Here is a 21,843-nt window from a genome sequence, read left to right as displayed (position 1 = left end):
GCTTCGTTTGCAACAAAAAAAACGATACCGAGAAAGAGGCTTCCGCGGCGAACTCTTTGATTGATTTGCCGTTTCGTGATAGTCGGTTTATACCGGATGGTACCCATCATTGTCAAATTTGCGTTTTTCCGTACAGATTTCCTTGTAGGTCGTACACGTCTTAAAATGCATAATAAACGTACTTTGTACGGCAAAACCGCACAGGTTGACAGGTATGTATTAATAAATATACGATTATTCGACTAATAGTTTCAATAGTCTGTGACTAGTTTCATACCCTTGTTAGGAATCGACTGTAATTTTATATGCCGCAAATAAAAATGCGGTTAATGATTCCAAGGTCAATAGTCTTTGGTTTTATGCTTTTAATCATCTCTTTTTCCTTCTCTCAATACTCACAAATATACACACACCCATTATCTGCCAAAACTGCTGACACTATCAAATATAAATGCACTGTTTTTATATGCCTGTTTTGGTCTACTTCCATTCTTCTCTCTCTCCTCTTTATTCCTAATTAAATGTGTTTGTATTTATGTTTTCAATGTTTCTGCCCCTAAACTTAGTCAGGACGTAATCACTACGTAACATTTTTCAAGTTTGGTTTTGTGGTTGCTTTTTTGTCATGCAAAGAAGGTTGATTCACACATTTGAGGCAATTATTTATCCAGCAGAAATTTAAACGGACAGTATGTATTACTGAGAATCTCCTAGAGGTAAAAAATACTTCATTCATTGGAGAAACAATATTCATTTATATAATAAGAAAAATACATTGACTTGTCATATAATGTTTTTTAAAACACTTGTACGTGGAGGAATTTGTTTCATCTTTTGTTTCATAACTGTCACCTATGTAGCTGACATGATTGTTTGCCATCTTAATGTTATGTGTACCCAAATAGATAAACTTACTGTAGGCTGGGCAAAAAATAAGAAGAACATAGGTAAAGTTGAAGTCTTACTTGTGCTTTGTAGTGCTCGTTGCCTGTTGCACTACACAATCGGATTTGGGTAGAGTAGCAAAACACTTTACTCAAGTGAAGGTACTATTATTTCAACTACTTACTCAAGGGGAAATAAAAAGTAGTCATCGAAATAATGCAATTAATTTAAAAATAGATTTAAATTATCAGGGTAAATTCAAGTACTTTAACAAACAAAACAATTATAATAGTATGATAGTACCACCCAAGGGGTTAAGGGATCCTGCGTGCTTCATGTTTACCCATTCACCCATCCACTATATAAGTGATTTACCGAATGTTATATTGTCTTGGAAAAAAAAAGAAAGAAATACAATTAAGAAATGGTCGATTACACACCCGCTGGTTTCCTTTAAAACATCCACCTGCTTGTTATGTGACGCTGCCCCTATAAAAGGGCTCTGACCGTACGGTGACTTTCATTGAAGAGAAAAATGAAGGCAAAGGACTCGGATAAATGGGCGTACTTACTTGGAGGGGATTTAAGTTACTTAGTAACGGTTTCAATTTAGCCTAATGTAGCCAAGTAAGAGTACTGTTTCTTCTTCACAAATATACTCAAGTAAAAGTAAAAGTATTGTGATTTAAAATTACTTCCTGAAGCACAAAATATCCCGAAACTTACTCAAGTAAATGTAACGGAGTAAATGTAACTGGTTACTTCTAACATTTGTACACAATACAGTAATATCTAGTGGATAAATAATACACATTGTCTCCTTAAGATAGCAATGCATTTGGTAAATTCAGAACTGTTTTGGTTATTATAAATAAGACAAGAAGATGTCATGTCACTTATTTGTGTCATTTATATACAGGGTGTGACCTCATCTCATCTCATCAGCTGCACCGCTTATCCTCAGTAGGGTCGCGGGGGTGCTGGAGCCCATCCCAGCCATCATCGGGCAGTGGGCAGGAAACACATTTTATTTAAAACAATTCATGCATAAAGATTAAAACATATTTAATTGATTTGATCACAATGTCATGTTTTGAAGCCTAAACGCTGTATTTGTTTTGCGCATACTGTACATTAACTATTTTTCCAATGCGGCATACCGATTAGGAGGATGAGATAATAATGACCGGCAAAAATTAATCTCCAATTAACCTAACATAATGCACGTGTTAAAAATGTGGAAGAAGTCAGGATGTGTTACTCTGAAGCAACATCACAACCACTTTACATTGGTAAAGACTTTGGGTTTAAATGCAAATGGTAAATGGTCTGCATTTTGTATAGAGCTTTTAAGTCACTGAAGACCTCCTAAAGTGCTTTACAATGTGCTATGTTTACCCATTCACAAACACACTCACGAAACGACAGCGGTTCAACTGCAATTAGACTACATGCATATGGGGGGCATTAGGGGTTTAGTGTCTTGCACAAGGACACGTCGACATTTAACTTGGAAGAGACGCGAATTGAACACGAATAATCGTTATTGTTTGCAGCAAACTGTTTTTCCCAGTTGTACGTGCTTGTTTAGGGTGGTGTTGGCCCTGAGAAAGAAACTGTCTCTGAGCCTTATTGTAAGGGGCCTATAGCGCCTACCAAAGGCGAGAGGGTCAGAAAGGTGGTGGCTTGGGTGGGAGGAGTCCTTTATAAAGTTGTTGGCTTATTTGTTTGTGTCACAAGCAAGCAATGACCTACAGACTGGGTAGAGAGCAGCTGTTTTTTCCGGCTGCGTTAATAACTCTTGGTATGATTTTCCTGTCCACTGCCGTGGTCCCAACATACAGTACCACATACTGGTCTACATTTTGTTGTTGTCCGTCACCTCCATAAAATCATACCACAAAAGACACAAGTAAATAAAATCTAAAGGTTGAACCAGAATAAAGTCATTATGTTTTAATTTTTTGGTTAAGTGTTGCTTTTTTATTTTTTCACCTCACTGTCACTAGAGCCAGGGTACACTTTATTCATTGAAAGAGCTTGATGCACACCACCCTTAAAAAGTGGGGAAAATCAAAATCCAGTTAAATTTTTGTAATCTGAAAATCCAGGCTATAAGAGTCATGTCAAATATTAGGCTTGTGTTGTTAAAAACCATAAATTTTTGAGTGTGTCAGAAAACTAACTGAGTCTTTAGATCTTTTATGATTTTGAAAAATAAGGGCAAACTTAGTGCTACCTCCGGCCTCTAGAGGACATAAATGTCACTGCTAAAACTTTTGTTTTGTACTTATTTTCTATTTATTCCGAACCAGAAGGAAAATTTAGGCAAAGATTACAAACTTGAATTTGTATAGCTTGAAGAATCGGTTCATGTGTAAAACTGCATTCACACAACCAGTTAACACATTATATGACATGCATTTTCTTCTATTGTTTGTTACTAATATGTTCTACTCAGAAAAGACCCCTTATCATTTGTAATTATGATATGTGTGTGACAATTTTTGGTTAACAGATGCTGCCACACCCACGAACGAGTTAAGTTCCAGACGATTGTCCGTAATTTGCTTGAGTGCTATATTTTGTATGTTTATGGTTTGTATAAGTATATATATATATATATATATATATATATATATATATATATATATATATATATATATATATATATATATATATATATATATATATATATACACACACACATATACACACACACACACATATCTTTATATATATATATATATATATATATATATATATATATATGGCTTCCCACAAGTTGTAGCTCCAGGTCATCTGTTTCATGGGTAACGGATCTGGCGTTAGTGAGATACAGGCTCCGCAATGGTAGCCTTTGAGAGGTTTTTGGTAGCCTGGCTGCAGGTCGGACCTGCAGCAATGCTTTTGCTTGCTCTTCCGACGCCTCTTCAGTCTCCTCCGAGACCTGATAACAGTCCATGGAGCACCTGGTGGTTATCTTTGCGCTCTTGTGTCTTACCTCTTGGTCAGTTTTAATTGATTAATATTTTTTCAATATAACTAGCTACTAAAATATTAGCTGTGGCCGTGCTTCGCAGTCTGTTTCGTATGGACCCATTGACCTGTGCGCCCGCCCTGCTCTTTGACAGACAGGATACATCAATCTATCACAGTCGCGCACACAGACAATCACGGCCACACAACACACAAAAACTCACAGAACCCATGGCAGTCTGATCCTTGATAGCATTTGCAGTATGTTTTTTTGCTGCAGAGGACAAGCACATCGTTGCACGATGAAAATCTGTAAAGTATCGAAACCGTGAAAAGTACTATTGCGATAAAGTGGATGATGAGTTGGTAGTAGGTCTAAAAAAGGAAAACTAGTGGCCTGATACACGCACATGCAGCTCATTTAGTATAGTGTGGGGCCCACATCTAACAAATTAGTCACAAATTAAAGTCTAATTAACCCAAAGGAGCTTAACCCACTATCACAGTGAATACTGTGTGACAGACACAGAGAAAGATAATAAACATACAAAAAGGCAGACTGACAGGTTCGGGCTAGCGCTGTCACTGATTGATTTCTCCTAACTACAATGCGTGTAGGTGTCAATGTTGAGTAGAAAGTGTGCGCTAATTTACTCTGTCTGATTAATTACAATGTAGAAAGCCCATGCATTCCTAATCCGCCATTGCCTTCCACAAAAATGTGTTATTACAATAACACCGCTAGAGCAAATCATGCAATTTTTCCATATATTAACAAGTTACATTTTTGAATGAATCTATTTATAACCTGTGAGGAGGGCAACCTACAGAAGTGTGCATTGTGCAACATATTTACAAAGTTATTTGAATGAATTTGGAAGTTAATTCCAACAGACTCAAATAGGTTTAGTGGGACATTTGTCTGTTATTTAGTTCCCTCCCCAGTTGTAAGTAAACCTATTCATTAAAAAAAAAAGAATATGTATGAAAAACAAAAAAATACATCATCTATAATATGAACATGTATTTTTTTAAATACTCGTGTTTGATCAAGCCTCACAGATATTAGACATAAGCTGACCCACTAGGTTGCTGTGACTGTCCTTGCTTGGTATCTATCTTCTTATCTATAAACACTCTTGCACAAATTATCCTTTTTTAACCAGTGAAAACCATTGGGTCACACCCTAATATATATACATACACACACATATATATATATATATATATATATATATATATATATATATATATATATATATATATATATATATATATATATATATATATATATATATATATATATACATATATATATATATATATACATGTATTACCATGAATTGCATACAAGGTTTCACAACATTAATATAGAAGATAATACATACATAAATATACATTCATATATATTAATACATTTTCTAGTTTATGGAATCCAAAAAGCAAATCAGCATAATCCCAAAAATGTATTTCTTTGACTTCTTGGTTATAAATTGAAAACGTACCGATATCAGCATTTGTGTTAGGTGCAAGGTTTGTGTGCATATGTTAGGGAAGTGGTTGTTGATCAGGGGAGAAACACACATACACTCACACTGTAGTCATCAATCATCTGCCCTGTCTCTCGCGCTCCCCCGCTTGGGCTGACAGCTCCTATTTGTTATACAACATCCACAATGCTGCACTGTGCTATTCAATGGCCCAGGACCAGGTTGCATGCTCCTACTCACACACATGCAGTTTCTTCTTTGTAAATGTATGAAGTATTTGTAGGAATGTATGGTATCAAATTACCTTCAATAAAGAATAAGATTTGCAGCTGGTTAAAGATGCTCCCTTCCGTTTAGTTGTTTACAAACCCATCACTCATGGTCAGTGTTGTGAGTAAATCGCTGGAATACAATTACTTTTCTTCATAAAGAGTACTGCAGTAGCATAGCGTGTATTTCACACCTAGATATTTAGTAGTGCAATGCCTGAATCAATCCAACCCCTAATAACTTTGTTATGGCGATAAAACATTGACTGCAGACACAACTATGACATATATTAAAAAAGTACCTTTTTAACTGATAAAATTGCACTCTTATCAAGGAAGAGACCAACAGTTTACTAAAAACATGTGCTTGGATTCCAACAAGAAGTTATTTTCCATCGAAGCTAATGCTGAAAGTCAAGCCTGTCCTGTCATATTTCTGGCATAAGTTTTTATTCGATTTAGGGCTGACCATGTCTGTTCAACAGAGGGAGTGGACACAGGGATTTTTTTCTGTCACTTTTTCGTCGTGACACTCCGTTACCACCCAGTAGCCAATCATGGTTTGTGAAACTGGTGACGTTTCCCAAGGCCCACTAACAGGTTGGTCACTAACAGGCTCACCAATTCAGAATCCGATCGGCTAAACCAACCACTATGTTATGCCTAAGAGCCTGCAGAACTGATTCTGAAGGGTTCTGGGTAGATATCTCACTCTGACAACAAGTGACGGCTGAATTGTGATTGGTTAAATGCTTAAACAAGAAAGAACACATCTGAAAGCAGCGCAACCACAAGAAAAGCAATGTAAGGAAGCTGACAATTTGGACTAATTTAATAGGTATTTATAGACAAAGTAGAATTAAAATCCCATGATTAAAATATGTTTTAGGCCAGCAGAAAAAGGCCTAGCAGCCCCTGACAGCCCACCACTGAAGTACTGTAACGCGTTAACGTAACATTTTGTAACTCAGCTGTCGTTAAAACAAGGTGGAATACTCAGCTACTTTTTGAAAGCAGGCCACTAATTACAATGTGTTCTATACTTATGACGATTCATCCTCCGCTCAAGAAATGAAATATAACCCTCATTTTGCCAGTACGCTTAATACAACCCTTAGGGGCCGGTCACACAGACATTTGCGGCTGAATCACGGCCAGAAATTTCTGCCTTTGAGGCGGACGCTATAGGACGCATTGAGATCGCCAATCAGACGAGATACGGCAGTGCATAACACGAGGTTGGAAATTCGCGCGCGGGTGGCAGCACAAAAAAGTTTGGCGCTGTTCAATTCTTGAGAGCGCGGGAACACAGCCTTTCACGAGTTTATCGAGGCTGGACAACGGTCGTAAGCTTCTGGCCGTGAAGCAGATGTCGTTGGGCGCTGTTGGACGTTTTGGGACCGCCATATAGACGAGATAGAGCAGTGCTTTACTCGCGGTCGGAAATTTTCACGTGGTTGGCCCCGTTCAAAACTTTTGAGCTGCTCAAAAGTTTGAGCACGTGTTAAACCGCGTGCCGCACACGTGGTCAACACGAGGAAATGACGCGGAAATGACGCGGAACGACATGCTCTGGCCGCGGCCAGGGCGTAGTTACACATGGGTAGGACGGGAAATTTCAGCGGGTAATCGTGGGTGGAGCATGGTAATAGCATGTTCTGCGCCTGTATCGCGGTGTTATTACGTGAAATTAGCGTGTTACGCGTGTGACAGTCAAACGCCTTTCTCCGCGTATATACAGCGCGATTTGCCGAGCACACAGTTGTGCTCGTGACGTCAAGGGGGTGAACATGGATCACCGTCAGCGTAGTTTCTCTTCATTTCGAATAAATCTTTCGGTGCATTCTCAATGGTCGCAGCAAGGCTTTGATGCCAAGTCCTTAGCTTGGCCTTGATGCTAGGTCCTTAGCTTGGCCTTCTTGGCCTTGCTTGGCCTTTTGATGCTAGGTCCTTAGCTTGGCCTCTTTGATTTTTGCATTTTGGAGATGGAATATGAGCTTGCTCTGTCCACTCCACGCATCGGCCCGGTATTGCAGTACCTCCGGGAACGGTGCATTCGCAATGATCGCAGCAAGGCTTTAGGGCTAGGACCTTAGCTTGGCCTTTTGGCTGAGAGTAAGTGTCCCGGCTCCTAGGCTTTGTAGCGTATTATGAACTGACCGATAACGGATAATGGATAATGAATAACGAAGATAGATCAATAACCCTTAAAAACCCCAAAACCCCCTTTTGGCCGAGAGTAAGAGTCCCGGCTCCTAAGCTTTGTAACGTACTATGAACTGATCGTTAATAGATAATGAGTAAAAAAAATAGAATAAATACAATCAACAAACCCCTCCCCCCTCCCCGTCAGTGTAGTGATATCGTCTTGACCCATATCTATTTCCTGGCAGTTCTTATCGGGATAATAAAATAAAAATGATGCCATAGCTTGAATTCTTGATTTTCACGGGACTGTGTCTAGAGCGTTTATGAAATCTACAGCCCGAGAAATGCATCCCTGCCGAGATTTGCATCTCCTCGGTTTTCCAACCACTTTAACCTCGTTTTATAACACTTTTAGGGAATGTAATGGCGAACATATGACCAAAACCACTTCGCCTTCATTTGTTGGGAATGTAACATAATCCATTCCATCTTTGTTTTTGTTGTGAACGTAATCGGACGGTAAATCCTCCCCCCCTCGCGTGAACGCGCATTCTGCTGCGCTTCCATCAAAAGCGATCGTATTCCATATGAAACGCTTATTAAAACAGTAAAGCGAGCTAATTATAATAATTGGGAGATCCTAGTCAATATAACGCGTTTATTTAAACAATAAAGTGCGATCGTATTTTACAAGATGCGTTTGTTAACGCGGATGAAAAGGTCAAAAGCGATCGCAGCAGAATGCGCGTTCACGCGAGGGTGTGTGTTGGGGGGTTGTGTTGCGTAGGAGTCGGATTTGGGCACAACACCGGCTCGGGAGCTTTTATACCCGTGGTCCACACGAGAAAATGACGCAAAAATGACGCGATGAGGAAGCGGAACAGTCGCCGGCGTCTTTTTTCCGGCCATACCACAGACGAACGGCGGGTTGTCAAATTTTGCGCATTTTCAACCACGGGCTAAAAAAACCCGCAAAATTTTAGCCGTGATTCAGCCGCAAATGTCTGTGTGACCGGCCCCTTAAGGAGGGTTAGTGTGTTTATATTTACAACAGAATACAACCCAAAACAGCTACAATTGCGCCGTCTCAAGCACAGAGTACGAGAATGCGTAATTTTCCCCTATCCAAGATATTACTGTATATACTCTTATGCAACCCAAATTTACAACTATAAAATAAATCCTAAAGATTGTACACATGCGTGGGAGGGCTCGTTGTCACTATAACTGACAGTCTACTTATGGTTTTAGTTTTGCCAATAGTTAGTGCTTTATAATCCCCAACAATACAAATGTTACAATTTCAATTATTATATTAATATTTTTTTTGTTTTGGTGTTATTTTGTTGAGATAGACGTTCCTAACAAAGTCAAAAAGCCTTGATGCAATAAATAATTATATGTGTTTTTTTATGCATTTCAAATCGAAAGTTTTAGGGGCTTGGCTTCCGTGCGAGTATATACACGGTAATTTGTAACTAGATAGTTACTTTCAGAGTAATGCGACTTTTGGGTGTAAGACAATTACTTTTCAAATGTGGTAACTAGTAACTGCAACTAATTCCTTTTTTTAACAATGCGCCAAACACTGCTAACGAGGAGTTCAATGCAAGAGATCTGAATATAACCAGAAACCAAGACAGGGTATCAACAATAGTAGAAAAATAACTAAAGCCTCGAAAGAGAAGAAAAGAAAAATCGGAAAAGGAAAAAGAAAAGCAAATCGGTGTGGATGCATCTGCAGGCGTGGTGTGTGTGTGTGTAATGTCCTGCCGAGCTAAGCAGTTTTCTGCACATTATTCTTGGTCATTTGATTTGAGAGGCTCCAAGGGTGAACCTGCCGATACAAGCACTTTTGGAAAGGAGTAGCACACATATGCACACACACTTCACCTACTCAAAGATAATTTTCCTTGAAGCGGAATTTCCGACTGTCCTGTGTGCGCAGCTTACACCCACTATAATTACCTGCCTCTGTTTTCTTCTGAGATTTTCAAATAATTATGGAGTTTACCAAAACAATTCCATGTGTAACTCCATCACAGTTTGTCTGACATGGCCTATTATGGTTCATAACAGTACACCAGGGGTAGGGAACATATGGTCCGCAAGCCAAACTGGCTTTTTTTATGAGTACATATGACACGAACATCAAATTTCTCTGTGGCGTTCCACAGAGGAGTGATTTAAGTTCGATGATGGTACATGCAAGCCAGGACAACATTGACTATGCTTTGAGTTTATTCAATTTTGGTTTAGTACATATAGGGCACATTATCAACTAGTTTACGGTCAGGATCTCATACCTACTTAACCCGTTTTGGCAATAGGTTGCTAAGACACCCTTTAAATGTAAGCTCATTGAACCATATATATGTTCACTTTTGAGATACTTCATGATGAAGACTCACAGAAATAATGGCAAATACTGTACCTGCAAACGCACCAGCAAAACACCAGAGCAAATTGAGGTAACAGAGGTAGAGGTAGAGGTGGGCGTATCTCTGCACACAGTGCAAGAAACTTTCTTCTCTCTCTTGCTCAGTGGAGTCTGTGCCAAAGTTTGATAATGAAATGAAATGATCTGCATTTATATAGCGCTTTTCAAGTCAATGACTTCCCAAAGCGCTTTACATTGTGCTTCACATTTCCCAATAGCGGCCGTGATCTGTGCAGCCATGTAAGGCGCTAACCTGCTTATTGGGGGTATTGGGGGTTCAGTGTCTTACCCAAGGACACTTCAGCATGTAACACGGACGAGCCGGGAATCGAACTGGGATCCCTTGATCCCAAGACGAGCGCTCTACCTCCTGAGCTACTGCTGCCCCAAGTTTAAAGTCTCGCTGCAGCATTTTGTACCAGCTTAAGGCTCCTGATTTTGGACTTCGGGAGATCGGAGAGTAGTGCATTATAGTAATCAAACAAACAAGTGTTTCTGTAGATTTTACAAAGTAGCGGTCCACTTTACCTCACAAATAAAAGGTTTGTACGGGTGCTTGAAGTCCTTGAAAATGCTTGATTTTTTTTAAGCTGTGTTTTCAAGGATTGAAAGTTGCTAGAATTTTGGGTGAAGTGCTCTTAAATGCTTGAAATGGTTGCCATGTTTCTCAACAAATCTGCTTATAAATGCCCCCGAAACTGTTCTCTGGTGGCTTCGCTTTGCCATTGCGTTTCTTGGCATTTGTTTGTATGGCATTGTACTATGATCCATCATCACCCACTACAGGTTGTGCCCAAAAGGAAAGGTGCATGCTAAGCCTAAACAAGGCACTACGAAATGTTGATTAGTGCAAGGATCACGTATCAATTATGAGGCATGCAAAAAAATGTGTGTAGCAGTTCACAGTGATACACTGTAATGGGAAGAAATTCCTGCAACTGAAGATGTAAGATACATATGTCACGATTACCCATTGCCCTAACCTGTTCCCGCTCGTTCGGCGCTAGCTGTTGCTCGTTGCCTGATTGGTTCCGTTCCTATTTAAACTCAACGCTACCATTCACTCCTTGTCATTTCGTCAGCGAACCCCCGCATATGCCAGGCAAGCACTATTTGATTCTGGCTCCCGTCTGTCCCGTCCTCACTTGTATCCTGCTCGTCTGTCCCTGACTTCCCGACCGTCTCCAGCTACTTGACCCGTTCTGTCCATCGTGCACCGGATCGCTGTTGTTTGTTTCCCTGCACCTGACTTCCTTGATTCTCCAATAAAGCTTTGTGTGAAACCTTTTGGTTTGGGTCTACCATCTGTTCTGGTTCTGACAACTTATTTCATTTTTACCCAAATACCTACTGTATATAGGGAGATATTTGTCTCAAAAATATTTACACGTATTGCTCTGATCGACAAATATATCAGCGATTTTCTTCTAAAAAACATGTCTTGATAAATGCAAACGCAAGATTCAAAATTGCTGATATTTTTGTGGTCAATGCAAAATACATGATTCACCCCAAACTTCTTTTAATGGTACAGGAGCAATTGGAAAATTGGCTTTGCAAGATCTGAAAAAGTACTTTGAATTTGAAAAAATGTGTACAAAACCTGTACATGACACCTGGCACTGTCCATTGTGCTTCCGTTTGTCCCTGTTATTTTTAGCTTCTGACAACAGGTGTGCGCGTAAATTTGGTTGTGTCCTCTGCCTTGCAGGTGAGATGCAGCAGCATACCAGGTAGGGATCGATGCCTGCCAGTTACACAAATGGGCATGAACTTAAAGAGTGGCTGAATGGGCTGTCTGAGAGTGAGAAGGACTGCGCTATCCACATATAGAAGCAGCCCCAGGAAAATCGTATCGATCCTACCCAGGTGATTGCTTAGTATCGATAATATCGACATTCGGATCGATCAGCCAACCACTACTTTGAAACACATCGTTTGACATAATATTATTATAACTTGAAGCACGCTCAACTTTCTGTCCTGCTTGAAATATATTCTAAACAGTCAAGAAAAGAATAAACTGACATGCTGTCAGTTCTGTGTACATTTCTGCAAACCATGACAACCCATCTTTACTGCACATCAGTCAAATGCAATGCACCCTTTTTATGTCATTTCTGGCCTCATGCAAAACACAGATTTAATGGTATTTATGTTAATGGCCCAGCACTGGTGTTGCTGTTTTTAATTCAAATGATATCATGTCATAATACTGTAATCATATTACAACAGTTGAGTCTTATTTATTTCCCGAGAGAGTGGTCTATCAATTTCTGAACTCTATAACTCTATATCGAGCCATGAGGTGCCATAATTTATAGCTTGCACAGATAGGTGCTTTAGTTGATGTTTAATCAGGGGTGGAATTATATGGAGAAACGATCCTGCCATACGTATAAATAAATACATTAATAGATACCTACACACAGTTGCCGTGTAAACAAATGAACACACAAATCATGCAATTTATTCATTGATACACGGATTTTCTCATTTGTTTTGTCATTTATTAATTTATGTATTAATATTGTCATGTATTTTGTCTTTTATTTTGTTGTGTATTTTGTCAAACGTGTCCAACAGGCTGAGCTTTTCACCTATTAGTTGATCAGTGCTGAAGAAAGGCACTGCAGTTACAATTAACAATTAGGTGAACAGCTTAGCTAGTCTGAACTGCTCCCTAATTTCAAAAACATTTTGTTGTGACAAAATACGTGACAAAGTTAATGACAGGCTAAAAGATGAAATACATGAGAATGTACAAGACTACATGACGGGACAGGCATGACCAAGCAGTGTTGGGCCTGGTTAGTATTTAAATGGGAAACCGCCTGGGAATACCAGGTCCTGTGGATAGTTCATTTTGCGGATGCTCTGCTGCGACAGCATTGACTGTATTCCTCGGTACAGTTGGTATGTGTGAGTATGCTGTTATATGTGAGAGCAAGAATGATTAACTTCTCAAACGGCCACATTTTATTGTGTTTCCATAATAAGGTTTTATAAACAACACACAGTGGAAACACAATAATTACCTCAACAAAAGAGGCAGGGAAAAGACTAGCAACATGCTAATTATGTAGATGAGTGTCTTAAATCTAGCTGAACCACGTAGCAAACAGAGGGGAAAAACTGTGAGCGGAAAATGAACACAATCCCGATAAATAGTCATCTTTGTGTGTGCGTGTGTGGCATGCTGTGCAATGTGTGGATGAATTAATAGTTTTATGAAGGATGAGTTTGGCCTCTGGTGGCTTCGCTTTGCCATTGCATTTTTTCTTCCCTTGTGATTAACGGCAGCTGGCATTTATTTGTGTGGCATTGTACTATGATCCATCATCACCCACTACAGGTTGTGCCCAAAAGGACAGTTGCATACTACGACTAAACAAGGCACTACGAAATATTAATCAGTGAAAGGAGTGCAAGCGAACATTGTCGCCTAAGAAATTGGATGGCACTTGCAAGGTTGCACTACGAACATGTTGATTAGTGCAAGGATCAGTGAGAGTAGTGCAAGTGAACATTGTCGCCCAAGAAATTGGACGGCACTTGCAAGGTTTCACCCCATTCCAGTAGATGGCTGTAATTGGCTGTAGACCTCAGTGACGTATTTGCCTACGTCACATGTAAACAACTCGGGTGTCAACCTGTGGTGTAGCAGTTGGAGAGTCCGTGCAACATTGAAAATGCCCGCTGCAGCTGTGTTATTACTGATCGCCTGGAAGCTCATCAACTTTTCCGTGTCTCCAATCAACGAAGGAGAAATGCGCTATACTGAAGACGACTTCGGCGCTATGTAGCGCTGATTCATCTTTACAAGGTACGTCAACTCATTAAAAAATTACCCGTTCGTTCGAATACAGTAAGGGTTAACGTGCAAGTCAAGTCAAGTCAAATTTATTTATATAGCCCTTAATCACAAAAATGTCTCAAAGGACTGCACAGGATTACAGTTACAAAATTACACAATTACCTGATCTTAAACCAGCATGCGGGCAAGGAAAACTCAATAACCTCAGTGTGAGGAGAAAAGAGAAACCTTGAGAAAGGACCTTACATGTGGTAATCCCCCTTCCAGGATTGACCAGGGTGAATTACAATTAGCATTACTGTACACATAATAGTAAACATAAGGTAAGATGTTGAAAATGCATGACATCAACGACGCCCCCAGCCTGCAAACCAGTCCAGAAAGTCTATGACGGCCACGACGCTGCCTCCCGTCTCTGCCAGCTGGTAAATGCAGGGGTTGACATGCTGCAGGTCGGACGCCGGTCCGCTGACCCATCCCAAATCATCCTTCTCCTTCGTATCAGCCAGGCAGGCGTCGGAAAAAGACAGGACAAAACAGAATATGAGGTGGGCATCAATCATATGCTTTGGAATAGAAGTGTGTCTTAAGCCTCGATTTAAAAACTTCCGTTGAGGTTGCAGATCTTATCTCCAGAGGCAGGGCGTTCCATAACACCGGGGCCCGGATGGAGAACGCTCTCGAGCCCGCAGACTTCTTGGCTCTCTGAGTCACAAGTAGACCGGCATTTTCCGAGCGCAGACTCCGTGCAGGAACATAGGGGGAAATCAAATCGGAGAGATAAGAGGGTGCAAGCCCATGCAAACATTTATATGTTAATAAGAGAACCTTAAAGTCACATCTTAAGTGGACTGGGAGCCAGTGCAAGTTGGCCAATACAGGAGTAATATGCTCAAACTTTTTGGTCTTAGTCAAAAGTCTAGCTGCCGCATTCTGAACCAGCTGCAAACTTTTAATGCTAGACATCGGGAGACCAGAAAGCAATACATTACAGTAATCAAGCCGAGAAGTAATAAACGCATGAATTAAAATCTCTGCATCTGATTGGGACAGCATCGAACGAATCCTCGCAATATTACGGAGGTGGTAGAAAGCTATTCTAGTAATATTTTTCACGTGTAACTGAAACGACAGATTAGGATCAAATATAACACCTAGATTTTTGACCGAGTCACTATGGGTGATATTACATTTGTCTAGGTTCAGGGTAGTGTTTGAAAACAACTGACGACAGTGAGCTGGACCAATAATCAACATTTCAGTTTTTTCTGGGTTAAGGCATAAAAAATTATTTGACATCCATCTTTGAATCTCAGTAAGGCAAGCCTCCAGATTTCTAAAACTTAAATGTCCAGTTTTTTCCAGTGGCACATACAGTTGAGTGTCATCTGCATAGCAATGGAAACTAATATACTTGCGGATAATGTCACCAAGCGGGCTCATATAAATACTAAAAAGAAGGGGGCCAAGTACAGAGCCTTGAGGAACACCACAAGGGACATTAGATTGTTTAGAGGTCAGATTGCCATAGTTAACACATTGCATCCTGTCTGACAGGTAGGACCTAAACCACGAGAGTACAGTTCCTGAGATATCAATGCGTTCTAGACGAACCAATGATATGTTGTGGTCGGCCGTATCAAAAGCAGCGCTGAGATCCAGCAGCAGTAACATTGATGAGGCACCAGAATCTATTGTTAAAAGGAGATCATTGGTTACTTTAGCAAGGGCTGTCTCAGTAGAATGATTTGCCCTAAATGCTGACTGGACAGTTTCAAAAAGGTTATTTTCTGACATGAAGTCATTTAGCTGCTGTGCAACGACCTTTTCAAGTACTTTCGCAAAAAATGGCAGATTTGACACTGGCCTATAATTACCTAGGCTTTCTGGGTCAAGGTTAGGTCGCTTAAGCGTGGGTTTAATGACGGCAGACTTGAAGGCTACAGGAACAATACCCGAGGATAGCGATATATTAATAATATTTAAAACTGATGGTCCTAAGATCCCAAACAGATCCTTCACCAGTGAAGCTGGAAACGGATCAAGCAGGCACGTAGTTTGTTTGGCCCTACTGACCATCCGTGTTAGTTTATCAAGGGACAAATCATTGAAACTGGAGAATGTTTCTGAACAACCGCTGACACAGTCCATACCTAGCACCTCCACATCTTTGATATAGGAGGAGGAAACAGATAGATAGATAGATAGATAGATAGATAGATAGATAGATAGATAGATAGATAGATAGATAGATAGATAGATAGATAGATAGATAGATAGATAGATAGATAGATAGATAGATAGATAGATAGATAGATAGATAGATAGATAGATAGATACTTTATTCATCCCCGTAGGGAAATTCACACTTCCAGCAGTCTACCCCGTTGTTTATTAACAGATGAACATGATGCCCTAGGGGTGCTTGTAGCGAAGTGGATGACTTCACGCCAGTCCAAAAATTCGACATCCCTGCGGCAGATGGAAAACTTTTCTTTGTGAAAATCCAGGGATACACCACCTCGTGTTAGCAAGTCCACCAGAGTGTTCTTTTAAAATTTCATTCCTGATTAGTTGAATCTTTTTATTAAAAAATTCCATAATGTCATTAGCAGAATAAGTGCAACCATTTGGGTTAAGTTGTTGTCTGGTAAGTTTCGCCACTGTGTCAAACAAAAATTTCGGATTATCAGTCCACCTGACCCTTAGGCTGATATAATATCGTTACCAAACCATTTCTGTAGCACCCAGACACCTTTGTTCATAAGTAATCTAATTCAAAAGAGTTGTAATTAAATATTTAAAAAAAGATCATTTTTGGGGCGGCAGTAGCTCAGGAGGTAGAGCGCTCGTCTTGGGATCAAGGGATCCCAGTTCGAATCCCGGCTTGTCCGTGTTACATGTCGAAGTGTCCTTGGGTAAGACACTTAACCCCTAATACCCCCAATAAGCAGGTTAGCGCCTTACATGGCTGCATGGGAAATGTGGAGCACATTGTAAAGCGCTTTGGGAAGTCATTGACTTGAAAAAGCGCTATATAAATGCAGATCATTTCATTTCATTACATTTTTTTTCATGATACGTCACTGTAAAAAGTCTTTTTCTTTTCTTTGCCCACGTTTAAGTCTAAATTGTTTATCTTATCTATAGTGTTTCAGAGTGGCCGTCCCATAAGCGTGGACAGGTTGGACCGGAATGTTCCTATCCTGTGCTTATGGTTTGATGTGGAGTCAGAACTCATCCAGGACTTCAGGCTTAGCAAGAAGGCCATGTGGGCCCTGCAGGAGCTGCTGAAGAGGGAACGGCACCATGGCTTGAGGTCCTGATCTACGTGTACTAGCTGGCCTACGGTGTGGTGTCACGGGTCTTCAGTGTTCTCAGGTCCACCGTACACAGAATTGTCCACTTGGTTGCACAGTTAATATGGAAGAAATTGCCTAAAGCCATGTTTCAGGCAATAGAAGTCAGACCCACATTTGCATCCTGTGCTTTTCTGCATTATGTTTGCATAGACAACGGGGACATCCAAGACCCATATCAGGATGTATCAGAGGACAATATGGACCTACAGCTGCCAATTCCAGAACTTCCTAACCCCAATGAAACCTCTGAAAAAGCCAGAAGAGATTGACTTGCCTCACTGATGTAACAAAGCGCAAGCCCAGCATTATATGGTTGGATCAACTTTAAAACGTTCTGTTCCTCTCTTATTTTTGATCCCTATTAGTTATTACTATAGCATTCACTATTTGTCCTGAGTTCTACACAAGTTAATGTACATACTTGACCTGTGCGTCATGTGTATTTGGTATTTTGTTTCTCTAAGTACAACTACTATTCATTATACGTCTTTATTTTGAGTAACACCTGGGTTAAATAATAATTTACTTTCAGAAAAACAAACTCACATTGGTCCGAAATACATCAGAGTAAATTAATAATGTGTCACAAAATGTAACAAAAATATACCAATACGTCCATAAAACTGTAAAACACAAACTGGAACTCCATTGAGTTCTTAATAAAAAAAAATATTTTCCTTTTATAAAACAAAGGGATACATTGCAGAGATGTCACTGTTCTGGCAATTAGTCCACGAGCTTCCCAAAAATGATCAGGAACCGCTTAGTTTCAGCCTCAGTGTCTTGAGTTCTTTTCTGCACTCTGGCAGACTCCTCTAATACAAAGTCAAGGAGTGTATTGTGCTTCCTTTTTTTTCTGGGTGATTTAGGGTTTGGTGCCGGAGTGGAAGATGCCGACGAGCCTGGTGGTGTGGATGGTGTGGTCGCTGTGATGGTGGCCAGCTCTTCCACGGGACGTTCTATATTGGCCTTTAGGAAAAAACAAGAATAATTACTTAATGCCGGTGTATTGTACAAAAACAACTGTGTATAGGGTGCTGTACATAAAGAAAACGTTACTGGTGGGTTCAGTTCCTGCTCCTCTCAACTTACCATTGGTGGTTCTGTGGGTTCAGGTGGGGTGAATGACTCAACCAATACTGGTAGATCAAGAGACGGCCAACCACCGAGAACCACATGCATTGCCTCATAATTCCAGTTTGATGCCGTATGTTCTCCGTTACAAGTGCCTGATTCAATTTTGGGTATTTTTAAGTTCTGCAATCACAACATTCAGAGTAACATGACACATGATATATTGTGCTCATATTTGAAACAGCATATACATATCGACAGCTCACAGGTTAGGATGATGTGGATCAAATTTAATTTTGCATTACCTCTTATTTCAGTTTTAAGTTTTCCCATGTTTTTGCTGCCTGTTGTCCTGTGATTCTCCCCTCCAGGCCGATTGCTTCGAAAGCTGTCCAATGACATTAGAGTGGGTTAATGGATTGTCACAAAGAGATTGCAAAACTGCAGGTTAGACTACTCACTCCCACAGTTGTTTTGTGGTGAACTTTTTCTTTGTGAACTGCTCATCATTTTCTGCCCTAAATTTGATCAGGGCTTTGGTTTGCGCCACAGTCTTTGAAACATTAGCCCGCATGACCACATTAGACACAAGTTGCTCACTTAACAGGCCGATGCAACTTGATGTGAGACAGGCAATTATAGGATGTGTTCAGGATAATTATTTGATAGTGAATAGATACACAAACCTGACATGTTATTCTTATGGCTGTAAGAGCCTTCTATTGGTCAGCATCACATATGCTTTAGAATTGTCTCCACATCTGGACAACATTTTGAGAAGGTAATTAGTTTGTTTAATATGTTTTGACAGAGAAGACAGTGGACTATGTGATAGTTATTAGTTTCATCTGTATTTCCACGTGAAATACTGAGACATTACTCATGACGCATGATGAAAACTAATGCATTATGATCTCACATGAAAGCATATTGTAAATAAAACAGGACACCCGAAATGTGTGTGCAGTAAACAAGCGCATATATTCAGAACGTTATTGTGACTATGCTGCTTAAGCGACTGGCCATGTAGATGTAAAGGGAGTCATGCCGTTTAAGATAAAAACAGGGATAGGCTGAACCGTGATTTTTTTTGCAGTTATCCTACTCTACGGTTTGGAGTGTGAAGAGGTTTTTTTTGCGGCTCCCTCGGTAGATTTGCGCACTGTGAAAAGTAACGATTTTGCAATGTTCATGTTTTAACGCGAAAATACGATTTTCTATTGCATTTATGCCTAACTAAGATATCTCAATATATTTCATTGCAAATAGATGCATAGTTGTGGAAAATTACCTACATTTGTGCGGTTCCTTTATAGCCATATTTGGTAATATTGAGAATTCGCAAGGTCTTCTGGGAAATCACTTCGTTTCAAGTCAGCTCTGACCTCCCTCTATCTGAAGTGGTTATTTTGTGGGTTGAAGGGCACATCTCCCTCGGTTTTGAGAGAATTGGGACACATCCCATTTGCACATGCACGCGGAAAACCGAGTGACTAGGGTAAATAGCGAGGGAAAGTGAGAAGAATGGGACGCAGCCTTAGAGTGGCTGTCCCTGTTCCCCATCTGTCTTCACTTCTGGCGCTTTTGAGCACATACACACTTGCACACATGACTCACTGTTTATGTTTGTGTGTCAATTAACACTTTCATCTTCCATATTTTACTGCAGCGGTCAGGAACTTATGGCCCGCAAGGTGTATATGGCTCTTTCCTTAGTACAAATGGTTCAGAGACGAAATATGACGATGGCAGTCATTTAACACAATTAAAACAACAGTGCCAATTTGCAAACACGCAAAGCCAAGACTGCGCAACTCGGCTTCAAGGTCGGTCCAGTATATATGACACAATTTCAATTACAGTTTATAAACAAAGTGTCACACCAACCAACCCTGTTGGCTGTAAATTAATAAATAATCCTTTATATAGAAGCTCAATAAACAATCAATGTTTGGTGTTTGCACACTTTATGATGAAAAACAACAAAACAATCTTCATCCAAAAAATAACTTTTACCCATAAGCACTAGCAAAGCATCTAGAGCAGGGGTCAGCAACCTTTTCGGTGTGGAGTGCCACTTTCAAATTTCCTCGTAAATCAGTGTGCCACACCAAGATTCATGACTCGCACAACATTTTTTAATATCCAACAGAGCTGTAATTTTATACAACATGGATATACATTTTAATCGTATGACTCACTGTTTTTCAACCCTTTTTGAACCAAGGTACGCTTTTATTTATAAAAAAGTTCCGAGGCACACCGTCAACACTCAAATGTTTGAAAATGAAGTTATGCCAAATATTTCACTGTACTACCTCATAAGAAGATAATTAGTGAATAAAAAGAATAAAATAATACTTAAAATAAAAAAGAATGATGTGCTTTATGTTTTTTATCTCTTAAAGTGCAATCTTAAACCGCTTTGTTAAAAAAATTAAGTTATTAAACGTACTGTTCTACCTCAAGAGCAGATAATTAGTACATAAAAAGTATATAAAAATCTACTGCCACCTACTGATATGGAGGACTATTACAGTTCCTCATCTGAAGATTGCAAAAATACTGAATAATGGCCTGATTTTTTTGAAAGATAAAATTGGGCAAATTCCAGCGGCACATGAGACAAGGTCTCACGGCACACTAGTTAAAAAAGACTGGTATAACCGACCAATTTATCTTCCTTCTATTCTTGTTCATCAATCAACTAAAAAACAAATGTGAATAACAAGTGGAAAGGCCTGTAGCCAGCCATGATTTCAACTTTTTGCCACAAGAATTAATCAGAATCAACCATTCTTCATTAACAATGAACTACAATAAAAAAACAAGAGCTATGGACAGCTACCATACCATTAATCAATGATATCTTGTGTCAGAAAATATCAAAACTTGAAATAACAGCAGCAAAGCAGAAGGCACGCGCGAGCGCACACGCATACACGCACACACACACACACTTCTTTAAAATATTCGGCATCAGTAAATGGTTTTCTGTGCTTTGCTATGCAGTCAGCAATGTGATAGCTTGCTTCAGTGGTGATGTTTTTAGCAATGACAAAGGTTCTTAGGGTCTGTGTTTATTTGTCGTACCTAGACACTGCGCGTTTTAATGTCTGCGCCTGTCCAGACTTGTCCTTGAATTCATGTTCATGTTTCGTCTCGTAATGACGTTTAACACTTGCTGTGCCAGGTAAAACGCTCTCTAGGCATAATGCACAAAACAGCACGGTCATTTTTTGCGCAAAGCCTCATTCGTCTGTCCACGCTGGCCGGAAAGAACGAGATGTTTTTGCTCGAGGAGCCGTCATGATTCATTCATTTATCGCGCGCGTGTGTTTCGTTGGCTGGGTTAAAACACAAATATCTCCTCTGCGAG

The 21,843-nt window shown here is 39.9% G+C and overlaps 1 protein-coding gene and 1 pseudogene across 16 annotated transcripts in view; both read left to right on the top strand.

The window, feature by feature from the left end:
• The window catches only part of rbfox1 (RNA binding fox-1 homolog 1), a 190,996-nt gene that overhangs the window by 23,994 nt on the left and 145,159 nt on the right, over window positions 1-21,843 (top strand). Inside the window, exons 1-2 of one of the 16 annotated variants that reach the window (XM_088333888.1) lie at window positions 11,923-11,944; window positions 13,977-14,037. The exons of 12 other annotated variants lie outside the window; for them this stretch is intronic. Coding sequence is in view for 1 of the 4 variants with exons in the window: in XM_088333436.1 (XP_088189562.1) it covers window positions 18,879-18,911 (33 nt within the window). In the remaining 3 variants the exon portion in view is untranslated. Of the gene's footprint in view, window positions 1-11,922; window positions 11,945-12,001; window positions 12,081-13,976; window positions 14,038-16,390; window positions 18,912-21,843 lie in introns of those variants that run through there. 3 more of the 16 variants (XM_088333969.1, XM_088334050.1, XM_088333436.1) reach the window with 3 other exon arrangements.
• Window positions 7,525-7,684, top strand: LOC148373209 (U2 spliceosomal RNA; annotated as a pseudogene).

Source organism: Urocampus carinirostris, chromosome 1 (assembly GCF_059441175.1).
Source record: "Urocampus carinirostris isolate Australia breed hairy pipefish chromosome 1, RoL_Ucar_1.0, whole genome shotgun sequence".
Taxonomy (NCBI): domain Eukaryota; kingdom Metazoa; phylum Chordata; class Actinopteri; order Syngnathiformes; family Syngnathidae; genus Urocampus; species Urocampus carinirostris.
Note: the sequence above shows the minus strand (reverse complement) of the source record. Positions and strands in the feature narration are given on the sequence as shown.